The sequence below is a fragment of the Electrona antarctica genome (genome assembly GCF_951216825.1).
Source record: "Electrona antarctica genome assembly, chromosome: 22".
Taxonomy (NCBI): domain Eukaryota; kingdom Metazoa; phylum Chordata; class Actinopteri; order Myctophiformes; family Myctophidae; genus Electrona; species Electrona antarctica.
The window spans coordinates 5828421-5853691 of record NC_136805.1 but is presented as its reverse complement, the minus strand read 5'-3'; the positions used below and the strand labels follow the sequence as shown (position 1 = coordinate 5853691).

Genomic DNA, 25271 nt, shown 5'->3' with positions numbered 1-25271 from the left:
CGTAGATGTGTATTCCACTCTTATACATAACTTGAGAAAATGGCCACAGATCGGATTAAAATGCTTTTTATTAAATAATACGGGATGCATGTGTGCTAATACCCATCCGTGCAAAATTCTAACATCCGTAGCCCTGGGGGTGAGCACTTTAGATTTTAAATCTGAACTTTCATGTACACGTTAGCTTTGTAAATGTAGCAAGGCGCTCAAATCAGTGGGAAGGTCTGCCTTCTGGTAGACTGATGGTTTAATTTACAGTGGAAGTTGGAGGAAATGTGTGTCTAAAGTGTTTACTTCCTTGTAGTACAACAGAGGAAACACTGCATGGAAAATGTTGAAAAAGTTCAACATTTAATGGATTTCTTTCATTTTATCTTTTGCCTAAAGAAGAGCTTTCCCCTGAACATCAGGAGAGGAGGTCCAGTCTGGTCCAGGAGGAACCAGAGTCTTTACAGATTAAACAGAAGCTACTTCAAAGACCAGTGGAGGATGATGGGTCAACATTGACATTACTTGCAGTGCAAAGTGATGATGATGGCAGAGAGACAGAGCCTCTAGCCAGCACTTCAACTCAACACATGAATACACAAGCTGATGTAGAGGACTGTGGAACATCACAACCAACTAGTGATAACCAGCTCCTCTCTTTACACTCTTCTGAATCGGACAATAAATGTGACAGTGATGATGAGTGGGAGCCAACTAGTGATAACCAGCTCCTCTCTTTACACTCTTCTCAATCGCACAATAAATCTGACACTGAAGACAGTGATGAGTTAGAGGAGACCAGGGAGGGTCCATCAGATTTAAACACACTAACATCACACAAGACACAAAATGTGAAAGGTCAAGCCTGGTCGTTGAGCAACAAGCTGTCCCAGGTCCTGAAAACAACAAAACAAACTGATTCCACGAGGAGTCGCACAGGGAAGAAAAGGTTTAGTTGTACAGAGTGTGGCAAAATGTGTAATACGAAGGCACAGCTTAACCAGCACATGAGGACTCATACAGGGGAAAAGCCCTTTACTTGTAAAGTTTGTAGCAAAGGCTTTAGTCAAAAGGGTGCTCTAACTTACCACATGAGGACTCATACAGGGGAAAAGCCCTTTACTTGTAATGTTTGTAGCAAAGCCTTTAGGGAAAAGAGTGCTCTAACTTACCACATGAGGACTCATACAGGGGAAAAGCCATTTACTTGTAAAGTTTGTAGCAAAGGCTTTAGTAAAAAGTGTGCTCTAACTTACCACATGAGGACTCATACAGGGGAAAATACCTGTACTTGTAATGTTTGTGGCAAAAGCTTTAGACAAAAGTGTGCTCTAACTTACCACATGAGAACTCATACAGGGGAAAAGCCCTTTACTTGTGAAGTTTGTAGCAACGGCTTTGGTGTTAAATCTAATCTAATGAAGCACATGAGGACTCATACAGGGGAAAAGCCCTTTACCTGTAAAGTCTGTAGCAAAGGCTTTAGACACTTGAGTAGTCTAACTTACCACATGAGTACTCATACAGGAGTAAAGCCCTTTACTTGTAAAGTTTGTAGCAAAGGCTTTGGTGTAAAGGGTGCTCTAACTTACCACATGAAGACTCATACAGGGGAAAAGCCATTTACTTGTAATGTTTGCAGCAAAAGCTTTTGTCATGAATATAATCTAAAAGCGCACATGAAGACTCATACCTTAGAAAAGGGTTTTACATGTGACATTTGTGGAAAAGGCTTTAGGCAAAAGGGTGGTCTAACTTACCACATGAGTACTCATACAGGAGTAAAGCCCTTTACTTGTAAAGTTTGTAACAAAGGCTTTCGTTCAAAGGCTTCTCTAACTTACCACATGGTGACGCATACGGGGGAAAAGCCATTTACTTGTAAAGTCTGTAGCAAAGGCTTTATTCAAAAGAGTAGTCTAACTTACCACATGAGAACTCATACAGGAGTAAAGCCCTTTACTTGTAATGTTTGTAGCAAAGGCTTTAGGGAAAAGGGTGTTCTAACTTACCACATGAGGACTCATACAGGGGAAAATCCCTTTACTTGTAAAGTTTGTAGCAAAGGCTTTGGTAGAAAATGTCATTTAAACGTTCACATGAGGACGAGTCATACAGGGGAAAAGCCCTTTACATGTGAAGTTTGTAGCAACGGCTTTGGTGTTAAATCTAATCTAATGAGGCACATGAGGACTCATACAGGGGAAAAGCCCTTTACTTGTAAAGTTTGTAGCAACGGCTTTGGTGTTAAATCTACTCTAATGAAGCACATGAGGACTCATACAGGGGAAAAGCCCTTTACTTGTAAAGTCTGTAGCAAAGGCTTTGGTCAAAAGAGTAGTCTAACTTACCACATGAGTACTCATACAGGAGTAAAGCCCTTTACTTGTAAAGTTTGTAGCAACGGCTTTGGTGTTAAATCTAATCTAATGAGGCACATGAGGACTCATACAGGGGAAAAGCCCTTTACTTGTAAAGTCTGTAGCAAAGGCTTTAGCCGAAAGAGTAGTCTAACTTACCACATGGTGGCGCATACGGGGGAAAAGCCATTTACTTGTAATGTTTGTAACAAAAGCTTTGCTGCAGTATGTACTCTTAGGACACACATGAAGACGCATACAGGGGAACAACCACTTTAGTTAGAACGTCTGGCAAATGCATTGGTCAATTTCACCTCTACAAGGATTAATACAGGGGAGACACTGTAACGGTAATAATGTTGTGTTCTTTTAACTCTTAAAACATTGCCAAAAACTTCAACCATGATTATTGAAATAAACTGTCATACATTTACACCAATTGCTCCATCACCTCTCTCTTCTGCTGTGTAATGTGTTGGCATGCTTTGAATGAAGAAATAACACTAATTCCATATGTCATAATAACCATATTAAAAAAAGTTTTAGAATAAAACAAATTGCTCCAGCTTTTCCACTGCTGATCATGTCCAGCGCATATAAGAAGCAATTAAGTTATCTGCAAGTTAGCTGACGTGCGACGGGGTGTTCTTTTTTTTAATGTCTGTTTATGTTTGACACATAGATGCGTCGTCACCATGGGAACCAAAAAGCTATGGGAACCCGTCGTCGCCGACTGCTGTTTGCTTAACGATTTTGACAGATTGCGTTATAGCTGCCGTACCTCCGCCTAGCTGACCGGTCCTGAAAACCGTCGTTGCTTAACTGTCTCTGTATGTATTTATCATTTTATTTTACCGACTGCATGGGATGGCGGTCATTGCGCTGTCACAGTAATGTAGCTTTGGGAGTGTATAGCCAAATGGACCCGCTCAAACAGCACATGACGGTGCATGTGTTGGCGCAAACGCACGTAACGTTGTTTGGGACTCGAAAAACCCTGTTGTATTAGTCTGGCACGGCAAAGGAGGTGTTGGAGGAGAGGAGTGTGTTCAATGTTGTTCCGAAATGCCATGCACCCCCCAGAAATGTTCCCCGTGTGGCTCTGCTCTGCTGCGAGATGCGGTTTAATCCCAAAAGGGCAGTGGCGTGCACAGATAGACACTAGGGGGTGCTAGAGCACGCCCTTTTGGCAACGTGCCCTTTTGAAACCCCCCCCTTTAAAAAAAAAATTGTACACTGTACAGTATGTGGACCATGGTGACATTGATCAATTCTTGATAAAAAAGCTTCTAATATATTATTTAGGCCCCAGAATCTATAAATCTCACACTATTAAGGCAACCGGCCGGTTCCACGCGCTGCACAAGGTGCCCTTTTTCCCCTTGAGCACCTGCCCCTCTAAATGTCTGCACGCCACTGCAAAAGGGGAGGTATCGTGTCGGTGCACGGGCCTGATGCACGCATGCAGAACGCATGTTCTGTGTTCTGTCTGTTTGACTCAATGCTTTTCCAATGGGAGTCGCATGGTTTGGCCAAACATTTGTATTCTGTACGTGTGTATGAGGCCTCAGACACTTTCTGACAACAGACACTTTCTGACACCTGACAGCGTTTCTTAAAGTTTGTGTGTTATGCATACAAAGGAATGTACATGCTCATAGCAAAGGACATATCAAAATATCATACATCTTCAGTGAGAATGTACAAACATTCCAGGGTCATTCCATACATGTTCCAACTCGGATACCTTTACATCTCTGACAACTAATACAACAGATATTGTTGTGGTTGATGAAGAGTCCAGAGAAGTGTCTGTATTAGAGATAGCTTGCACCTTTGACCATAGCCTAGAGGAAGCCATCTGAGAGCTGGGCTATAGGTGCAGACTATTTGTCTTTATATTTGGCAGCCTAGGGCATACGCACAGACTGGTTGTTGGAGGGTTCCAACAACTTGGGATGCCCAAAAAGGCTGGCAAAGTATTGTCTCTGCTATAATTGGCAGCCGTCATATATGGCGGAGACGCTGTTACTTATACCCATAGAGTACTGAGTGACATGCCTGTTGTATCATGAAAACACATGCCATGATTTTGCAGATGTAACTCTAATGCACCTATAATATTTGTGTCCTTGTATGCATAGCCTTTGTGTGGACATAAATAAATGGTTAAAATGTGTGTGTGTGCACAATTATAAATGATCTGCAGCTACTGTTTGTTTGTTCTATTCTTTGTGCTGTCTGGTGATGCGTACACATACACGTGCTCGGGTACCAGAATATGGGGTGCTAAGATGATTATAAATTATCTGCAGCTATTCTTATCACACCATAGCACAAGATGACACTATTATACAATCATAGGCTATTTCTCAGGCGTTCCACGTTTCATATTTTCTGCAAAATCTTCTTTATGTTTACGTCCTTCACTTCGATCCCTTCATTCTAGGCCAGTGTGTGGAGTCCAGCCTGCAAGTGAACATGAGTTCTCCACAACCAGCCTGCACTGGACAGGAACAGGAACCTGACGACCACCTGGAAAGTAAGCATTAAATGTTGTCTTTGCTAAAAAATGTCTTCTAAATCCTGACAGTTTTCTGAAATACCGGTACCTCATGTTTCTGTATCAGTGGTGCTCAATATTTCAAGGACCCCAAAAATGATTGTATTTTGCCCCCGGCCCCCATCTGAAAATATGTTATTCCAGGAACCCCTCAGAAGCAAATATTTTAGTTAAAAACGTTCACTCTGAGAGAATACATATTCAATGATTTGTGCCACATTTTCACGATTATTCAAAAATAGCAGACCTACAAGCTCGTAGGCACCGAGTGCCGCGCTATGAGCTTGTAGATCTGCTATTTTTCAATAGCTAAAGCATAACATGATGCTTAAAACACCAAAAGGGGTTCCCGCCCAGAATGGGTTAATTGATATTAATGTATTTGTGCATTACATTCCCCCTTTGACATGAATGGGAAATTGTGGAGACTGTAAGCCCTATAGTTACAAAACTTGGAGGGGAGGTTTATAATAATTCTACAATGAATTGACTTTATATTCATGTTTTTGATAAATGAGGATACCCGTAAATCCTCTAATAGTGGCCCAGGCTTTAATTTGTTTCAACTGTAGCGGGTACTCGGGAAGCAGGTTTTAATTGATAGGAGGTTTTAGAGAGCAGCTTATATTTCTATTTTTAAATGGATCACAATTAATTAATCAACATTGTGTATTAGTTTTGACCCAGTAAAATGTACTGGGTTAATTTATTGAAATCAAATACTGTATGAAATTAGCAGGTGTGGTTTGGGCGTTACAATAATAAAACCAATCACCGTCACGCTTACATTGGACACCCAGCGTTTGCTTCATAGGGTCTAGCCTTTGATTGCCTTTCAATAAAACCATACTTGATATACATAAGTAGGCTATCACCTACATGTAGGGGTGAGAGAGATGGTGTTAAAGGAGAATTCCATACTAGGCTTTCTTACCTTTTATTTGTAGTTGTTACATCCCCACCAAAGAGGTCCAGGTGTTATTTTGTGCAAAAGCGCATTATTGCGCTTTGGGTACGTCTTTGGGTACTCAGAAAAGCGCTATATAAGTTTGAGATTATTTCCCCTACCATAAGCCCTCAATGAATTGCATTGAATTGCATTGAATTGAATGGGGCTATGGGGTGTTTGTATACATCCTCTCTTCATAATGTAAATAGTATCCCAAGCGGCACACTTTACTACTTATTTCCATGGAAATAAGCAAATTAGCACAAAAACCCAACCCCCATTGAGGGCTTATGGTAGGGGAAATAGCCAATAATGCACTTTTGCACAAAATAACACCTGGACATCTTTGGTGGGGATGTAACAACTACAAATAAAGGTAAGAAAGCCTTCTAGTATGGAATTCTCCTTTAAATATCGTTGAGACCATACAATGTCTCCCCGATATGCCTTTTCAGAGATATTGTGGTGATACAGTACATTCTATGATTTGACCACTACATGTTACTGATCATAGAGAATACTATTGTAATCTAGGGCATTAAGCAACTAGTCGACTAGTCGACTAATAAATCCACTAGTCGACCTTGTTGGTACTAGTTGATAAGAAAAAAAAAGAAGAAAAATAATTTTTTATTTTTATTTTTTTCCCCGATTTTGTAGGCCTCAAGATCAGGTAGATTATAGTTCTAGTCAACATGTACACAGTTTTTCAATGTACAAATATTTATTTCCAAAAAATATATATATATACTTTTTTATTTTTTAAATTTATTTTATTTTTTTTACATAATAGGTAGTTAAACAACTAGTCGACTAGTGACATCGGCAGGGCCGGCAATATAAGCGGTCCCTTAGGGCCACAACCACTGAGGGGGCCACATCCCAGGTATAAGCGGTCTCTTAGGGCCACAACCACTGAGGGGGCCACATCCCAGGTATAAGCGGTCCCTTAGGGCCACAACCACTGAGGGGGCCACATCCCAGGTATAAGCGGTCCCTTAGGGCCACAACCACTGAGGGGGCCACATCCCAGGTATAAGCGGTCCCTTAGGGCCACAACCACTGAGGGGGCCACATCCCAGGTATAAGCGGTCCCTTAGGGCCACAACCACTGAGGGGGCCACATCCCAATATAAGCGGTCCCTTAGGGCCACAACCACTGAGGGGGCCACATCCCAGGGAGAAGATTATTATTATTTGTATGTATCCCCTATCCCATACATGGGCTACTGGCAGCCTGGGGGCCACATGTGGCCCTCACCTTCACTTAATGCGGCCCGCAGCTTAATATTGGAATACTGATATTTTTGATTTCAGCTATTACAATTCCAAACATGCAAGCATGACCCGCTTTAATTACTTCGGTCTATATTAGTAGCTTAATGACTAGTACTAGTCTTTTTTTTTATGTCCAATGTATTTGCATTTAAGTTCATAAAGTTAAAGGTATATTCAGTGATTTCACTTAATTCAAATATCACTTTTTTTGTTTTGTGTTGAGTGTGCTGACCATATATGGAGTTCCTCCCTGTCCCCAGTTAACCCCTGGGGTAAAAAAAAACCTTAGGTTTCGTTTGTGACTAGGTGGCCCAGCCCATCCAAACAGGAAAGAGATGGGCCTTCCGCCAAGCATGATCGAGCGGGGGCGGGCCTTGGTGTGTGTGCTGTTGGCCTGTTGCGTGTCCCCCCCACTGTAGTGCGTGCATGTGCACATCTTGTTACCCGGGCGGACCGTTTTTTTCCCCAAATCACCCAAATTACTGAATTCTCCTTTAATAAGAACATATAAATGTATTTGAAATTAAATAAAAATGTTAATTTTCAGGATTCCAATTCAGAAATACCGGTAGCTAAAAATAATTCAGGATTCCAATTTAAAATTAGCAAAAATAGCAGATCTACAAGCTCTAAACACGTCGCAGTTTGAGCTTGTAGATCAGCTATTTTTGACTATATGCATTGTGACAAAGAAAACATTATCACAACATTAACACGTTACTGCCCAGCCGAAATAAGCAGAGCAGAAGGGTCACTCCAACCCGAGCTGGAAGTTAGGCTTACCATACGTCCTCTTTTGGGGGGCTGTCCGGGCAGTCCGAGGGGGGTTTATAAATTCCTTCAAATGTCCAGGGTTTTACATGTATGGCCTGTAGTGTATCGCTACACTCACAGACCATTCAGACCAATGTGTATTACAATGCACGTTCAGTGGTTCGTAGTGGAAAAACACTGAGAGGTGGACTTTCAGCCCGAACCCCAGATTGTGTATTATTCATAACTGCATGCGCTGCGTGCTGACAGAACTGGTCCCGACCGCAGATCAGAGAAAGGCTCGCTGTCTGCAGATAGACTGTTGTGTTGTTCTGCTCTCCGTGAGGAAAGCTTGAAAAGAACTATCTCATCATTGACATGCAAAAAAAGTAGGCTACTGTTTTCTTAGCTTTGTGACTGACCAATGAGAAGCAGATTGTATTGTCTGCAAAGGAACTATGTGTCTGTCACAAATAAAAGTTCTGTCCTGCAAGCCCATGTAAAAAAAAAGGGTCCATTTGGTTCCATTTGTACTAGTACACTCTCAGAGTTACAGACCTGTAAGGGTCCATTTGGTTCCATTTGTACACTCTCAGAGTTACAGACCTGTAAGGGTCCATTTGGTTCCATTTGTACTAGTACACTCTCAGAGTTACAGACCTGTAAGGGTCCATTTGGTTCCATTTGTACTCTCAGAGTTACATACCTATAATGGGTCCATTCTGGGAGGCCCAAAACCACCTGGCGCAGAACTGTGACGCAGGAACTGGAACAGATGAACCTGTCCTGGGGAGAGGCGCACCATGCTGCCAGGGATCGGATGAAATGGAGAGCGCTCATTGAAGCCTTATGTCCCATAGGGGACGAAGAGGAGTAACTAATGGGTCCATTTGGAACCCCCTCAAGGAACCATGAGGGTCCCTGGATCACACCTTTGAGAGCCACTGCTTTAAAGGAGAATTCAGTGATTTGGGTGATTTGGAAAACCACCCAGTCCGCCCCGGTAACTAAATGTGCACATGCACGCTCTACAGTGGGGGGAAGTGCAACAGGCCAACAGCATGTGCACCAAGGCCCGCCCCCACTCGATCATGATTGGAGGAAGGCCCCTCTCATCCTGATTGGATGAAGGCTTTGCCACCCGCCACCAAAACTGAAACTAGGGTTTTTTGACCCCAGGGGCTCACTGGGGACAGGGAGGAACTCCTTATATTGTCAGCACACTCTATAGTAGAGAGAATTATCCAGAAAAAAAGAAATAATAAGTGATATTTGAATTAAGTCAAATCACTGAATATACCTTTAAATAAATATATAACTAATATAGAGCATATTTGATAAAATTTAGGAGCATAACTTTTTTGTTATAGATTATTTTGACATCTGAATTTAATTCAAACAGAACCATGCACGACGTGCACGCGCGCATGTGTCCTCTTTTTGGTAATTCAGAATATGGTATGCCTACTGGAAGTGGATTAATGCGGCTCAGATTAATGTTTTAATAGGCTACAAACATGGCATTTCATGCCATAACCCAGTGTACGTGTACCGCGGATTATCATGTAGGCTGTTTCTACAATGAGAGGCCTCGCCTTGCCTTGGTTAGCTTCCGCGGCTAGCATCCATATAGGATGCTAGCCGCGGAAGCTAACCAAGGCAAAAAAAGGTAAAATATTTTGAAATTTTAATCAAATCTCGTAGATGTGTATTCCACTCTTATACATAACTTGAGAAAATGGCCACAGATCGGATTAAAATGCTTTTTATTAAAGAATACGGGATGCATGTGTGCTAATACCCATCCGTGCAAAATTCTAACATCCGTAGCCCTGGGGGTGAGCACTTTTGATTTGAAATCTGAACTTTCATGTACACGTTAGCTTTGTAAATGTAGCAAGACGCTCAAATCAGTGGGAAGGTCTGCCTTCTGGTAGACTGATGGTTTAATTTACAGTGGAAGTTGGAGGAAATGTGTGTCTAAAGTGTTTACTTCCTTGTAGTACAACAGAGGAAACACTGCATGGAAAATGTTGAAAAAGTTCAACATTTAATGGATTTCTTTAATTTTATCTTTTGCCTAAAGAAGAGCTTTCCCCTGAACATCAGGAGAGGAGGTCCAGTCTGGTCCAGGAGGAACCAGAGTCTCTACAGATTAAACAGAAGCTACTTCAAAGACCAGTGGAGGATGATGGGTCAACATTGACATTACTTGCAGTGCAAAGTGATGATGATGATGATGATGGCAGAGAGACAGAGCCTCTATCCAGCACTTCAACTCAACACATGAATACACAAGCTGATGTAGAGGACTGTGGAACATCACAACCAACTAGTGATAACCAGCTCCTCTCTTTACACTCTTCTGAATCGGACAATGAATGTGACAGTGATGATGAGTGGGAGCCAACTAGTGATAACCAGCTCCTCTCTTTACACTCTTCTGAATCGGACAATACATGTGACAGTGATGATGAGTGGGAGCCAACTAGTGATAACCAGCTCCTCTCTTTACACTCTTCTCAATCGGACAATGAATCTGACACTGAAGACAGTGATGAGTTAGATGAGACCAGGGAGGGTCCATCAGATTTAAACACACTGACATCACCCAAGACACAAAATGTGAAAGGTCAAACCTGGTCGTTGAGCAACAAGCTGTCCCAGGACCTGAAAACACCAAAACAAACTGATTCCACGAGGAGTCACACAGGGAAGAAAAGGTTTAGTTGTACAGAGTGTGGCAAAATGTGTAATACGAAGGCACAGCTTAACCAGCACATGAGGACTCATACAGGTGAAAAGCCCTTTACTTGTAAAGTTTGTAGCAAAGGCTTTGGTATAAAAAGTAATTTAAAAGTTCACATGAGGACGATTCATACAGGGGAAAAGCCCTTTACTTGTAAAGTTTGTAGCAAAGGCTTTGGTCAAAAGGGTGCTCTAACTTACCACATGAGGACTCATACAGGGGAAAAGCCATTTACTTGTAATGTTTGCAGCAAAGGCTTTAGGCAAAAGGTTGCTCTAACTGACCACATGAGGACTCATACAGGGGATAAGCCGTTTAATTGTAAAGTTTGTATCAAATGCTTTGGTGCTAAATCTTCTCTAAAAGTTCACATGAGGACTCATACCTTAGAAAAAGGTTTTACATGTGACATTTGTGGAAAAGGCTTTAGGCAAAAGGGTGCTCTAACTTACCACATGAGGACTCATACAGGGGAAAAGCCCTGTACTTGTAATGTTTGTGGCAAAGGCTTTAGGCAAAAGGGTGATCTAACTGACCACATGAGAATTCATACAGGGGAAAAGCCCTTTACTTGCAAAGTTTGTAGCAAAGGCTTTAGACTAAAGAGTGCTCTACCTTACCACATGAGGACTCATGCAGGGGAAAAGCCATTTACTTGTAATGTTTGCAGCAAAGGCTTTAGGGTAAAGGGTGCTCTAACTGACCACATGAGGACTCATACAGGGGAAAAGCCATTTACTTGTAAAGTTTGTATCAAATGCTTTGGTGCTAAATCTTCTCTAAAAGTTCACATGAGGACTCATACAGGGGAAAAGGCATTTACTTGTAAAGTTTGTAGCAAAGGCTTTGGTGTTAAATGTAATCTAATGGAGCACATGAGGACTCATACAGGGGAAAAGCCCTTTACTTGTAAAGTTTGTAGCAAAGGCTTTAGCAAAAAGAGTAGTCTAACTTTCCACATGGTGACTCATACAGGAGAATAGCCCTTTACTTGTAAAGTTTGTAACAAAGGCTTTTGTGCAAAGGCTTCTCTAACTTTCCACATGGTGACTCATACAGGGGAAAAGCCATTTACTTGTAATGTTTGTAACAAAAGCTTTGTTGCAGTATGTACTCTTAGGAAACACATGAAGACGCATACAGGGGAACAACCACTTTAGTTAGAGCTTCTGTCAAATGCATTGGTCAATTTCACCTCTGATACGAGGATTCATACAGGGGAGACACTGTAACGGTAATAATGTTGTGTTCTTTTAACACTTAAAACGTTGCCAAAAACTTCAACCATGTTTATTGAAATAAACTGTCATACATTTACACCGATTGCTCCATCACCTCTCTTCTGCTGTGTAATGTGTTGGCATGCTTTAAATGAAGAAATAACACTAATTCCATATGTCATAATAACCATATTAAAACTGTTTTAGAATAACACAAATTGCTCCATTCTTTCCACTGCTGATCATGTCCAGCGCATGTAAGAAGCAATTAAGTTACCTGCAAGTTAGCTGACGTGCGACGGGGTGTTCTTTTTTTAATGTCTGTGTTTATGTTTGACACATGCTGCATAGATGCGTCGTCACCATGGGAACCAAAAAGCTATGGGACGGCTGTTTGCTTAACGATTTGACAGCTACGGTGATTGCGTCATAGCTGCCGTACTTCCACCTAGCGGACCGGTCCTGAAAACCGTCGTTGCTTAAAGTCCCTATTGTGCGAGTTGGTGAAGGCTGCCGAAAGAGGCCTAGTACTTTGGTCCTATGAATACCGGTAGAATGATCAATCAATCACCAATTAAATTCATTAATTTACTAGGGCCTTATCCGTTCTAATATATGAACAGGAAATGATGTACAGTGCTTTGTGGGTAATGATATATAATGGATCACATTGAGTGGGAGGGAATTCTTAACGGATGATCTTGGGAAGTTGGGTTGAACTTGAGCACGAAATTAATGTTATTATATAAGATAGATAGATTGTCATGGATAGATAGATATCTGTCATTTACTGCCTCTGTATGTATTTATCATATTATTTTACCGATGGCACGGTCATTGCGCTGTCACAGTAATGTAGCTTTGGGAGTGTATAGCCTATATATAGAATGTATATGATTTTAATATGAATATGATATGAATATTGCAGAATAATATACTGTAAAACTTTCTCTTTCTTTATCTATATGGTCCAGTCCTGTATGGGTTGGTGCTGAGAAATGCACTCTCGAGTTGCGAGATCAAATTAATGATTTGGTGTGTGTGTGTGTGTGTGTGTGTGTGTGTGTGTGTGTGTGTGTGTGTGTGTGTACTGCACTCAATGAGGACATTATCACATTCACAGTTAAGGCCAGACTACAAGTCCTTCCCACCAGACTCAATCTTTCCATCTGGTTCCCCACCACTCAGGTCCCTCATTGCTTGCACCACAGAACAGACCACTGAAACACTGTCACACATCTTCAATGGATGTTATGCATACAAAGGAATGTACATTGCACGCCATGATAGAATAGTGGAACTCATAGCAAAGGACATATCAAAATATCATACATCTTCAGTGAGAATGTACAAACATTCCAGGGTCATTCCATACATGTTCCAACTCTGAGATAACTCGGATACCTTTACATCTCCGACAACTAATACACCAGATAGTGTCGTGGTTGATGAAGAGTCCAGAGAAGTGTCTGTATTAGAGATAGCCTGCACCTTTGACCATAGCCTAGAGCAACCTTCGACCTCACGCGTGCGGACTCGGCCCCCAGCCTGGTACCCTAGTCAAAATATGGCCCTCGAGGAAAATTAATTGGGGAACCCTGGCCTAGAGGAAGCCTTTATGACCAAGGTCATAAAATACCAACCACTTAATAACATAACATCTCAGATCTGGGCTATAGGTGCAGACTATTTGTCTTTATATTTGGCAGCCAGCTAGGGCATACGCACACCGCACAGACTGGTTGTTGGAGTGTTCCAACAACTTGGGATGCCCAAGAAGGAGGCAAAAAGGCTGGCAAAGTATTGTGTCTCTGCTATAATTGGCAGCGTCATATATGGCAGAGACGCTGTTACTTATACCCATAGAGTACTGAGTGACATGCCTGTTGTATCATGAAAACACATGCCATGATTTTGCAGATGTAACTCTAATGCACCTATAATATTTGTGTCCTTGTATGCATATCCTTTGTGTGGACATAAATAAATGGTTTAAAATGTGTGTGTGCACAATTATAAATGATCTGCAGCTACTGTTTGTTCTATTCTTTGTGCTGTCTGGTGATGCGTACACATACACGTGCTTGGGTACCAGAATATGGGGTTCTAAGATGATTATAAATTATCTGCAGCTATTCTTATCACACCATAGCACAAGATGACACTATTATACAATCATAGGCTATTTCTCAGGCGTTCCACGTTTCATATTTTCTGCAAAATCGTCTTTATGTTTACGTCCTTCACTTCGATCCCTTCATTCCAGACCAGTGTGTGGAGTCCAGCCTGCAGGTGAACATGAGTTCTCCACAACCAGCCTGCACTGGACAGGGACAGGAACCTGACGACCACCTGGAAAGTAAGCATTAAATGTTGTCTTTGCTAAAGAATGTCAAGAATTCTAAATCCTGACAGTTTTCTGAAATACCGGTACCTCATGTTTCTGTATCAGTGGTGCTCAATATTTCAAGGACCCCAAAAATGATATGTATTTGGCCCCCGACCCCCATCTGAAAATATTCCAGGAACCCCTCAGAAGCAAATATTTGAGTTAAAAACGTTCACTCTGAGAGAATACATATTCAATGATTTGTGCCACATTTTCACGATTATTCAAAAATAGCAGACCTACAAGCTGGTAGGCACCGAGTGCCGTGCTATGAGCTTGTAGATCTGCTATTTTTCAATAGCTAAAGCATAACATGATGCTTAAAACACAAAAAGGGGTTCCCGCCCAGAATGGGTTAATTGATATTAATGTATTTGTGCATTACATTCCCCCTTTGACATGAATGGGAAATTGTGGAGACTGTAAGCCCTATAGTTACGAAACTTGGAGGGGAGGTTTTTAATAATTCTAAAATGAATTAACTTTATATTCATGTTTTTGATAAATTAGGATACCCGTAAATCCTCTAATAGTGGCCCAGGCTTAAATTTGTTTCAACTGTAGCGGGTACTCGGGTAGCAGGTTTTTATTGATAGGAGGTTTTAGAGAGCAGCTTATATTTCTATTTTTAAATGGATCACAATTAATTAATCAACATTGTATTAGTTTTGACCCAGTAAAATGTACTGGGTTAATTTATTGAAATCAAATACTGTATGAAATTAGCAGGTGTGGTTTGGGCGTTACAATAATAAAACCAATCACCGTCACGCTTACATTGGACACCCGGCGTTTGCTTCATAGGGTCTAGCCTTTGATTGCCTTTCAATAAAACCATACTTGATATACATACTGTAAGTACATGTAGGGGTGAGAGAGATGGTGTTAAAGGAGAATTCCATACTAGGCTTTCTTACCTTTTTATTTGTAGTTGTTACATCCCCACCAAAGAGGTCCAGGTGTTATTTTGTGCAAAAGCGCTCAATGAATTGCATTGAATTGAATGGGGCTATGGGGTGTTTGTATACATCCTTTCTTCATAATGTAAATAGTATCCCAAGCGGCACACTTTACTACTTATTTCCATGGAAATAAGCGAATTAGCACAAAAACCCAACCCCCATTGAGGGCTTATGGTAGGGGAAATAGCCAATAATGCACTTTTGCACAAAATAACACCTGGACCTCTTTGGTGGGGACGTAACAACTATAACTATAAATATCGTTGAGACCATACAATGTCTCCCCGATATGCCTTTTCAGAGATATTGTGGTGATACAGTACATTCTATGATTTGACCACTACATGTTACTGATCATAGAGAATATTATTGTAATCCGTTAGCTATTTCCAGCACAATGAAAGCGAATGACATCGGCAGGGCCGGCAATATAAGCGGTCGCTTAGGGCCACAACCACTGAGGGGGCCACATCCCAGGGAGAATATAAGCGGTCGCTTAGGGCCACAACCACTGAGGGGGCCACATCCCAGGGAGAAGATTATTATTATTTGTATGTATCCCCTGTTCCATACATGGGCTACTGGAGGCCCTCACCTTCACTTAATGCGGCCCGCAGCTTAATATTGGAATACTGATATTTTTGATTTCAGCTATTACAATTCCAAACATGCAAGCATGACCCGCTTTAATTACTTCGGTCTATATTAGTAGCTTAATGACTAGTACTAGTCTTTTTTTTTATGTCCAATGTATTTGCATTTAAGTTCATAAAGTTAAAGGTATATTCAGTGATTTCACTTAATTCAAATATCACTTTTTTTGTTTTGTGTTGAGTGTGCTGACCATATATGGAGTTCCTCCCTGTCCCCAGTTAACCCCTGGGGTAAAAAAAAACCTTAGGTTTCGTTTGTGACTAGGTGGCCCAGCCCATCCAAACAGGAAAGAGATGGGCCTTCCGCCAAGCATGATCGAGCGGGGGCGGGCCTTGGTGTGTGTGCTGTTGGCCTGTTGCGTGTCCCCCCCACTGTAGTGCGTGCATGTGCACATCTTGTTACCCGGGCGGACCGTTTTTTTCCCCAAATCACCCAAATTACTGAATTCTCCTTTAATAAGAACATATAAATGTATTTGAAATTAAATAAAAATGTTAATTTTCAGGATTCCAATTCAGAAATACCGGTAGCTAAAAATAATTCAGGATTCCAATTTAAAATTAGCAAAAATAGCAGATCTACAAGCTCTAAACACGTCGCAGTTTGAGCTTGTAGATCAGCTATTTTTGACTATATGCATTGTGACAAAGAAAACATTATCACAACATTAACACGTTACTGCCCAGCCGAAATAAGCAGAGCAGAAGGGTCACTCCAACCCGAGCTGGAAGTTAGGCTTACCATACGTCCTCTTTTGGGGGGCTGTCCGGGCAGTCCGAGGGGGGTTTATAAATTCCTTCAAATGTCCAGGGTTTTACATGTATGGCCTGTAGTGTATCGCTACACTCACAGACCATTCAGACCAATGTGTATTACAATGCACGTTCAGTGGTTCGTAGTGGAAAAACACTGAGAGGTGGACTTTCAGCCCGAACCCCAGATTGTGTATTATTCATAACTGCATGCGCTGCGTGCTGACAGAACTGGTCCCGACCGCAGATCAGAGAAAGGCTCGCTGTCTGCAGATAGACTGTTGTGTTGTTCTGCTCTCCGTGAGGAAAGCTTGAAAAGAACTATCTCATCATTGACATGCAAAAAAAGTAGGCTACTGTTTTCTTAGCTTTGTGACTGACCAATGAGAAGCAGATTGTATTGTCTGCAAAGGAACTATGTGTCTGTCACAAATAAAAGTTCTGTCCTGCAAGCCCATGTAAAAAAAAAGGGTCCATTTGGTTCCATTTGTACTAGTACACTCTCAGAGTTACAGACCTGTAAGGGTCCATTTGGTTCCATTTGTACACTCTCAGAGTTACAGACCTGTAAGGGTCCATTTGGTTCCATTTGTACTAGTACACTCTCAGAGTTACAGACCTGTAAGGGTCCATTTGGTTCCATTTGTACTCTCAGAGTTACATACCTATAATGGGTCCATTCTGGGAGGCCCAAAACCACCTGGCGCAGAACTGTGACGCAGGAACTGGAACAGATGAACCTGTCCTGGGGAGAGGCGCACCATGCTGCCAGGGATCGGATGAAATGGAGAGCGCTCATTGAAGCCTTATGTCCCATAGGGGACGAAGAGGAGTAACTAATGGGTCCATTTGGAACCCCCTCAAGGAACCATGAGGGTCCCTGGATCACACCTTTGAGAGCCACTGCTTTAAAGGAGAATTCAGTGATTTGGGTGATTTGGAAAACCACCCAGTCCGCCCCGGTAACTAAATGTGCACATGCACGCTCTACAGTGGGGGGAAGTGCAACAGGCCAACAGCATGTGCACCAAGGCCCGCCCCCACTCGATCATGATTGGAGGAAGGCCCCTCTCATCCTGATTGGATGAAGGCTTTGCCACCCGCCACCAAAACTGAAACTAGGGTTTTTTGACCCCAGGGGCTCACTGGGGACAGGGAGGAACTCCTTATATTGTCAGCACACTCTATAGTAGAGAGAATTATCCAGAAAAAAAGAAATAATAAGTGATATTTGAATTAAGTCAAATCACTGAATATACCTTTAAATAAATATATAACTAATATAGAGCATATTTGATAAAATTTAGGAGCATAACTTTTTTGTTATAGATTATTTTGACATCTGAATTTAATTCAAACAGAACCATGCACGACGTGCACGCGCGCATGTGTCCTCTTTTTGGTAATTCAGAATATGGTATGCCTACTGGAAGTGGATTAATGCGGCTCAGATTAATGTTTTAATAGGCTACAAACATGGCATTTCATGCCATAACCCAGTGTACGTGTACCGCGGATTATCATGTAGGCTGTTTCTACAATGAGAGGCCTCGCCTTGCCTTGGTTAGCTTCCGCGGCTAGCATCCATATAGGATGCTAGCCGCGGAAGCTAACCAAGGCAAAAAAAGGTAAAATATTTTGAAATTTTAATCAAATCTCGTAGATGTGTATTCCACTCTTATACATAACTTGAGAAAATGGCCACAGATCGGATTAAAATGCTTTTTATTAAAGAATACGGGATGCATGTGTGCTAATACCCATCCGTGCAAAATTCTAACATCCGTAGCCCTGGGGGTGAGCACTTTTGATTTGAAATCTGAACTTTCATGTACACGTTAGCTTTGTAAATGTAGCAAGACGCTCAAATCAGTGGGAAGGTCTGCCTTCTGGTAGACTGATGGTTTAATTTACAGTGGAAGTTGGAGGAAATGTGTGTCTAAAGTGTTTACTTCCTTGTAGTACAACAGAGGAAACACTGCATGGAAAATGTTGAAAAAGTTCAACATTTAATGGATTTCTTTAATTTTATCTTTTGCCTAAAGAAGAGCTTTCCCCTGAACATCAGGAGAGGAGGTCCAGTCTGGTCCAGGAGGAACCAGAGTCTCTACAGATTAAACAGAAGCTACTTCAAAGACCAGTGGAGGATGATGGGTCAACATTGACATTACTTGCAGTGCAAAGTGATGATGATGATGATGATGGCAGAGAGACAGAGCCTCTATCCAGCACTTCAACTCAACACATGAATACACAAGCTGATGTAGAGGACTGTGGAACATCACAACCAACTAGTGATAACCAGCTCCTCTCTTTACACTCTTCTGAATCGGACAATGAATGTGACAGTGATGATGAGTGGGAGCCAACTAGTGATAACCAGCTCCTCTCTTTACACTCTTCTGAATCGGACAATACATGTGACAGTGATGATGAGTGGGAGCCAACTAGTGATAACCAGCTCCTCTCTTTACACTCTTCTCAATCGGACAATGAATCTGACACTGAAGACAGTGATGAGTTAGATGAGACCAGGGAGGGTCCATCAGATTTAAACACACTGACATCACCCAAGACACAAAATGTGAAAGGTCAAACCTGGTCGTTGAGCAACAAGCTGTCCCAGGACCTGAAAACACCAAAACAAACTGATTCCACGAGGAGTCACACAGGGAAGAAAAGGTTTAGTTGTACAGAGTGTGGCAAAATGTGTAATACGAAGGCACAGCTTAACCAGCACATGAGGACTCATACAGGTGAAAAGCCCTTTACTTGTAAAGTTTGTAGCAAAGGCTTTGGTATAAAAAGTAATTTAAAAGTTCACATGAGGACGATTCATACAGGGGAAAAGCCCTTTACTTGTAAAGTTTGTAGCAAAGGCTTTGGTCAAAAGGGTGCTCTAACTTACCACATGAGGACTCATACAGGGGAAAAGCCATTTACTTGTAATGTTTGCAGCAAAGGCTTTAGGCAAAAGGTTGCTCTAACTGACCACATGAGGACTCATACAGGGGATAAGCCGTTTAATTGTAAAGTTTGTATCAAATGCTTTGGTGCTAAATCTTCTCTAAAAGTTCACATGAGGACTCATACCTTAGAAAAAGGTTTTACATGTGACATTTGTGGAAAAGGCTTTAGGCAAAAGGGTGCTCTAACTTACCACATGAGGACTCATACAGGGGAAAAGCCCTGTACTTGTAATGTTTGTGGCAAAGGCTTAGGCAAAAGGGTGATCTAACTGACCACATGAGAATTCATACAGGGGAAAAGCCCTTTACTTGCAAAGTTTGTAGCAAAGGCTTTAGACTAAAGAGTGCTCTACCTTACCACATGAGGACTCATGCAGGGGAAAAGCCATTTACTTGTAATGTTTGCAGCAAAGGCTTTAGGGTAAAGGGTGCTCTAACTGACCACATGAGGACTCATACAGGGGAAAAGCCATTTACTTGTAAAGTTTGTATCAAATGCTTTGGTGCTAAATCTTCTCTAAAAGTTCACATGAGGACTCATACAGGGGAAAAGGCATTTACTTGTAAAGTTTGTAGCAAAGGCTTTGGTGTTAAATGTAATCTAATGGAGCACATGAGGACTCATACAGGGGAAAAGCCCTTTACTTGTAAAGTTTGTAGCAAAGGCTTTAGCAAAAAGAGTAGTCTAACTTTCCACATGGTGACTCATACAGGAGAATAGCCCTTTACTTGTAAAGTTTGTAACAAAGGCTTTTGTGCAAAGGCTTCTCTAACTTTCCACATGGTGACTCATACAGGGGAAAAGCCATTTACTTGTAATGTTTGTAACAAAAGCTTTGTTGCAGTATGTACTCTTAGGAAACACATGAAGACGCATACAGGGGAACAACCACTTTAGTTAGAGCTTCTGTCAAATGCATTGGTCAATTTCACCTCTGATACGAGGATTCATACAGGGGAGACACTGTAACGGTAATAATGTTGTGTTCTTTTAACACTTAAAACGTTGCCAAAAACTTCAACCATGTTTATTGAAATAAACTGTCATACATTTACACCGATTGCTCCATCACCTCTCTTCTGCTGTGTAATGTGTTGGCATGCTTTAAATGAAGAAATAACACTAATTCCATATGTCATAATAACCATATTAAAACTGTTTTAGAATAACACAAATTGCTCCATTCTTTCCACTGCTGATCATGTCCAGCGCATGTAAGAAGCAATTAAGTTACCTGCAAGTTAGCTGACGTGCGACGGGGTGTTCTTTTTTTAATGTCTGTGTTTATGTTTGACACATGCTGCATAGATGCGTCGTCACCATGGGAACCAAAAAGCTATGGGACGGCTGTTTGCTTAACGATTTGACAGCTACGGTGATTGCGTCATAGCTGCCGTACTTCCACCTAGCGGACCGGTCCTGAAAACCGTCGTTGCTTAAAGTCCCTATTGTGCGAGTTGGTGAAGGCTGCCGAAAGAGGCCTAGTACTTTGGTCCTATGAATACCGGTAGAATGATCAATCAATCACCAATTAAATTCATTAATTTACTAGGGCCTTATCCGTTCTAATATATGAACAGGAAATGATGTACAGTGCTTTGTGGGTAATGATATATAATGGATCACATTGAGTGGGAGGGAATTCTTAACGGATGATCTTGGGAAGTTGGGTTGAACTTGAGCACGAAATTAATGTTATTATATAAGATAGATAGATTGTCATGGATAGATAGATATCTGTCATTTACTGCCTCTGTATGTATTTATCATATTATTTTACCGATGGCACGGTCATTGCGCTGTCACAGTAATGTAGCTTTGGGAGTGTATAGCCTATATATAGAATGTATATGATTTTAATATGAATATGATATGAATATTGCAGAATAATATACTGTAAAACTTTCTCTTTCTTTATCTATATGGTCCAGTCCTGTATGGGTTGGTGCTGAGAAATGCACTCTCGAGTTGCGAGATCAAATTAATGATTTGGTGTGTGTGTGTGTGTGTGTGTGTGTGTGTGTGTGTGTGTGTGTGTGTGTGTGTGTGTGTGTACTGCACTCAATGAGGACATTATCACATTCACAGTTAAGGCCAGACTACAAGTCCTTCCCACCAGACTCAATCTTTCCATCTGGTTCCCCACCACTCAGGTCCCTCATTGCTTGCACCACAGAACAGACCACTGAAACACTGTCACACATCTTCAATGGATGTTATGCATACAAAGGAATGTACATTGCACGCCATGATAGAATAGTGGAACTCATAGCAAAGGACATATCAAAATATCATACATCTTCAGTGAGAATGTACAAACATTCCAGGGTCATTCCATACATGTTCCAACTCTGAGATAACTCGGATACCTTTACCTTTACGTATCAATACGTTTCAATCACTTTTTTATAGCATACTTTCATTCATCTTTTTACCCACCCGGACAATGAAGAACCATCGCCCTATCATTGTTGCTTAGTCCCGCTCACGTGATCAGAAAAAAAACCAAAAAAAAAAAACCCCCTCCCATCCTGAAAACAGGAGGGCGGGCCGCTTTACGTGTAGAAGCCACTAAGCCAGTCTAAAATGGACGCGCCCATGGAATGATCCAGTCGGTGTATGAAAAGAATCAAATTTAACCTAACCTCGCCTCACCAGGCTTTCCTCCAGCTATTGGCTTTCACACAACACTATACTACTCGATTCCCCCCTCCCCTCCTGTTTCTCCTGCAGGAGGAGCCTGCGAGATGGGGGCTCTGTCCTGGCTGGCTCTGTCTCTCGGAAAAAAACAACCGATCGGCATTGCATTGCGTCTGCAACACACATGGACAGATGCATGTTTCCTTCTTCATACTGTAGCGACCAAACGATCCCCGAGCCTACAATACTACGAACTAACCACAGTATCGACGGGCCGCCACGACAAGACAGTGTGCCGTTGGTGGATCACGTATCGCCATGCAGAACCGTCATAATCGGAGATCGCTCGGACGTGTGATTGTAACGCTTTTTTATTCATTATAATTGTAGTGATAAGACCGCAATGAACGCATCGGGGACGTAATCGACCCGGGTGTAATGTATAACGAACTTTTCCGCGTCCTAAACCGTGGTGTTGTGATCCGTTGTCGTTGACATCACAGCCGGGGGAATCTTTTTTTTTCCTCCATCGCCTCCAACCTGCATGCCCAGGCATGTTCTCTTGTTAGTAAATATACTTCACTAGCTTGAAAAACAAAATCAGCTGATGATGACAACGCGTCTCACCGTTATACTATAGTTCTGAACCGAACGGTGAAATGGGACTTTTTATAGCCGTACGGATCAAGACTTTTGCTGCCCAATGTGCCCATGACCCCCCCCCCCCCCCCCCAATGTTACTGCGATCAAAACAATGAAAGCAGTGAGATAGATTAGGCGAGGCGGCAATCATCATCAAAAAGAAAGCATAGTTATGAAGGTTTATAGTCAGACATTGACAGGCAGATATAACAATAAACACAATAAATATGCTATACATCCTATACATCGAATGAAAGCCCTGAATGTGTACTTTTACGAGGAAAAGAGTAAACATTGATCCCAATTACAGTTTGTCATAAATTGGATACTGGGTGGATGCACATTGCGCCCACCAGATATAACTGCAGAGAAGACATGGACCTGAACTCAATATTCACAAAATAAGGCCTATAGCGACATATAAATACTATATACCGTATGAAACAGAAGACTCTCTGCTTTCATAAGAAAAAAACTTCTACTGTAGTAATAATAAAAATCACACCCATGTGAAGTGAGTGGTGCAATATGGGACAGAGTTGCACCGCTCACTTCACAGGGGTGTGATTTTTATTATTACTACAGTAGAAGTTTTTTTCTTATGAAAGCAGAGAGTCTTCTGTTTCATACGGTATATAGTATTTATATGTCGCTATAGGCCTTATTTTGTGAATATTGAGGAGTTCACGTCCATGTCTTCTCTGAAGTTATCTGGTGGGCACAAGCTGCATTCAATAACCAATTACTGTCTAACTGTAGATGGGATCAATGTTTACTGTTTTCCTCGTAAAAGTACACATTCAGGGCTTTCATTCGGTGTATAGGATGTATAGGATATTTATTGGGTTCAATTTTATATCTGCCTGTCAATGTCTCTGACTTTAAACCATCCATAACTCTGCTCGCTGTTCAAGATAACCACTTCCAGGCAAATGCAGGTGTTGCAAAAAGGTCAATATCTCCAGAATGGAACATGGTAAAATCAAAATGTATTTTTTTAATTGAAGTGGACAAGTTCAGCTTTCTTTTGATGTAGGCGTGTGATTCTCGCTATAAGAGAACATTTTACTGTGGGCCCCCGAACAAGGCCTTTGTGCAATGTTAAATGGCAGCAACATCCAAATAGGCCTGTTGAGATCTTCCAGCAATCAAAGTGTTAATACGCCCCCTTTCGGGGCTAGTGGTGATAGCGTGACGTCACTCCATAGACACTACATGTTAACAGAGGTCATTTAAGAAGTCTACAACTTTTGTTTTCTCAAGGTAAGGTTTGTTCTATCTGTTCGAGCTGATTTACCATCTTGTTTGCTTCATAATAATATTGGTCTGTCACATTTTTACATTAGGAAATGTACTTAGATTCTCCAGAGAAAAAAACGTGTAAATGCTAATGTTAAATGACACCACTATCTACCGGAAGGGGGCGTGGAAAGGAGGCTGTGAGATAGGCCTATTCTCCTTTAATAAGAACATATAAATGTATTTGAAATTAAATAAAAATGTTAATTTTCAGGATTCCAATTCAGAAACACCGGTAGCTAAAAATAATTCAGCATTCCAATTTAAAATTAGCAAAAATAGCAGATCTACAAGCTCTAAACACGTCGCAGTTTGAGCTTGTAGATCAGCTATTTTTGACTATATGCATTGTGACAAAGAAAACATTATCACAACATTAACACGTTACTGCCCAGCCGAAATAAGCAGAGCAGAAGGGTCACTCCAACCCGAGCTGGAAGTTAGGCTTACCATACGTCCTCTTTTGGGGGGCTGTCCGGGCAGTCCGAGGGGGGTTTATAAATTCCTTCAAATGTCCAGGGTTTTACATGTATGGCCTGTAGTGTATCGCTACGCTCACAGACCATTCAGACCAATGTGTATTACAATGCAATTGCACGTTCAGTGGTTCGTAGTGGAAAAACACTGTGTGAGGTGGACTTTCAGCCCGAACCCCAGATTGTGTATTATTCATAACTGCATGCGCTGCGCGCTGACAGCACTGGTCCCGACCGCAGATCAGAGAAAGGCTCGCTGTCTGCAGATAGACTGTTGTGTTGTTCTGCTCTCCGTGAGGAAAGCTTGAAAATAACTATCTCATCATTGACATGCAAAAAAAGTAGGCTACTGTTTTCTTAGCTTTGTGACTGACCAATGAGAAGCAGATTGTATTGTCTGCAAAGGAACTATGTGTCTGTCACAAATAAAAGTTCTGTCCTGCAAGCCCATGTAAAAAAAAAAAGGGTCCATTTGGTTCCATTTGTACTAGTACACTCAGAGTTACAGACCTGTAAGGGTCCATTTGGTTCCATTTGTACACTCTCAGAGTTACATACCTATAATGGGTCCATTCTGGGTGGCCCAAAACCACCTGGCGCAGAACTGTGACGCAGGAACTGGAACAG

General features: G+C 41.6%; 1 protein-coding gene across 4 annotated transcripts in view; it reads left to right on the top strand.

Moving 5' to 3' along the window:
* Nucleotides 1–25271, top strand: part of LOC306915724 (uncharacterized protein) — a 70734-nt gene that overhangs the window by 22311 nt on the left and 23152 nt on the right. The window contains exons 4-6 of one of the 4 annotated variants that reach the window (XM_079493287.1): nt 4798–4890; nt 14127–14219; nt 18666–20712. In XM_079493287.1, the coding sequence (XP_079349413.1) occupies nt 4798–4890; nt 14127–14219; nt 18666–19855 (1376 nt within the window). In that variant the 3' untranslated portion in view covers nt 19856–20712. Of the gene's footprint in view, nt 1–4797; nt 4891–14126; nt 14220–18662; nt 20713–25271 lie in introns of those variants that run through there. The other 3 variants (XM_079493286.1, XM_079493285.1, XM_079493288.1) reach the window with 3 other exon arrangements.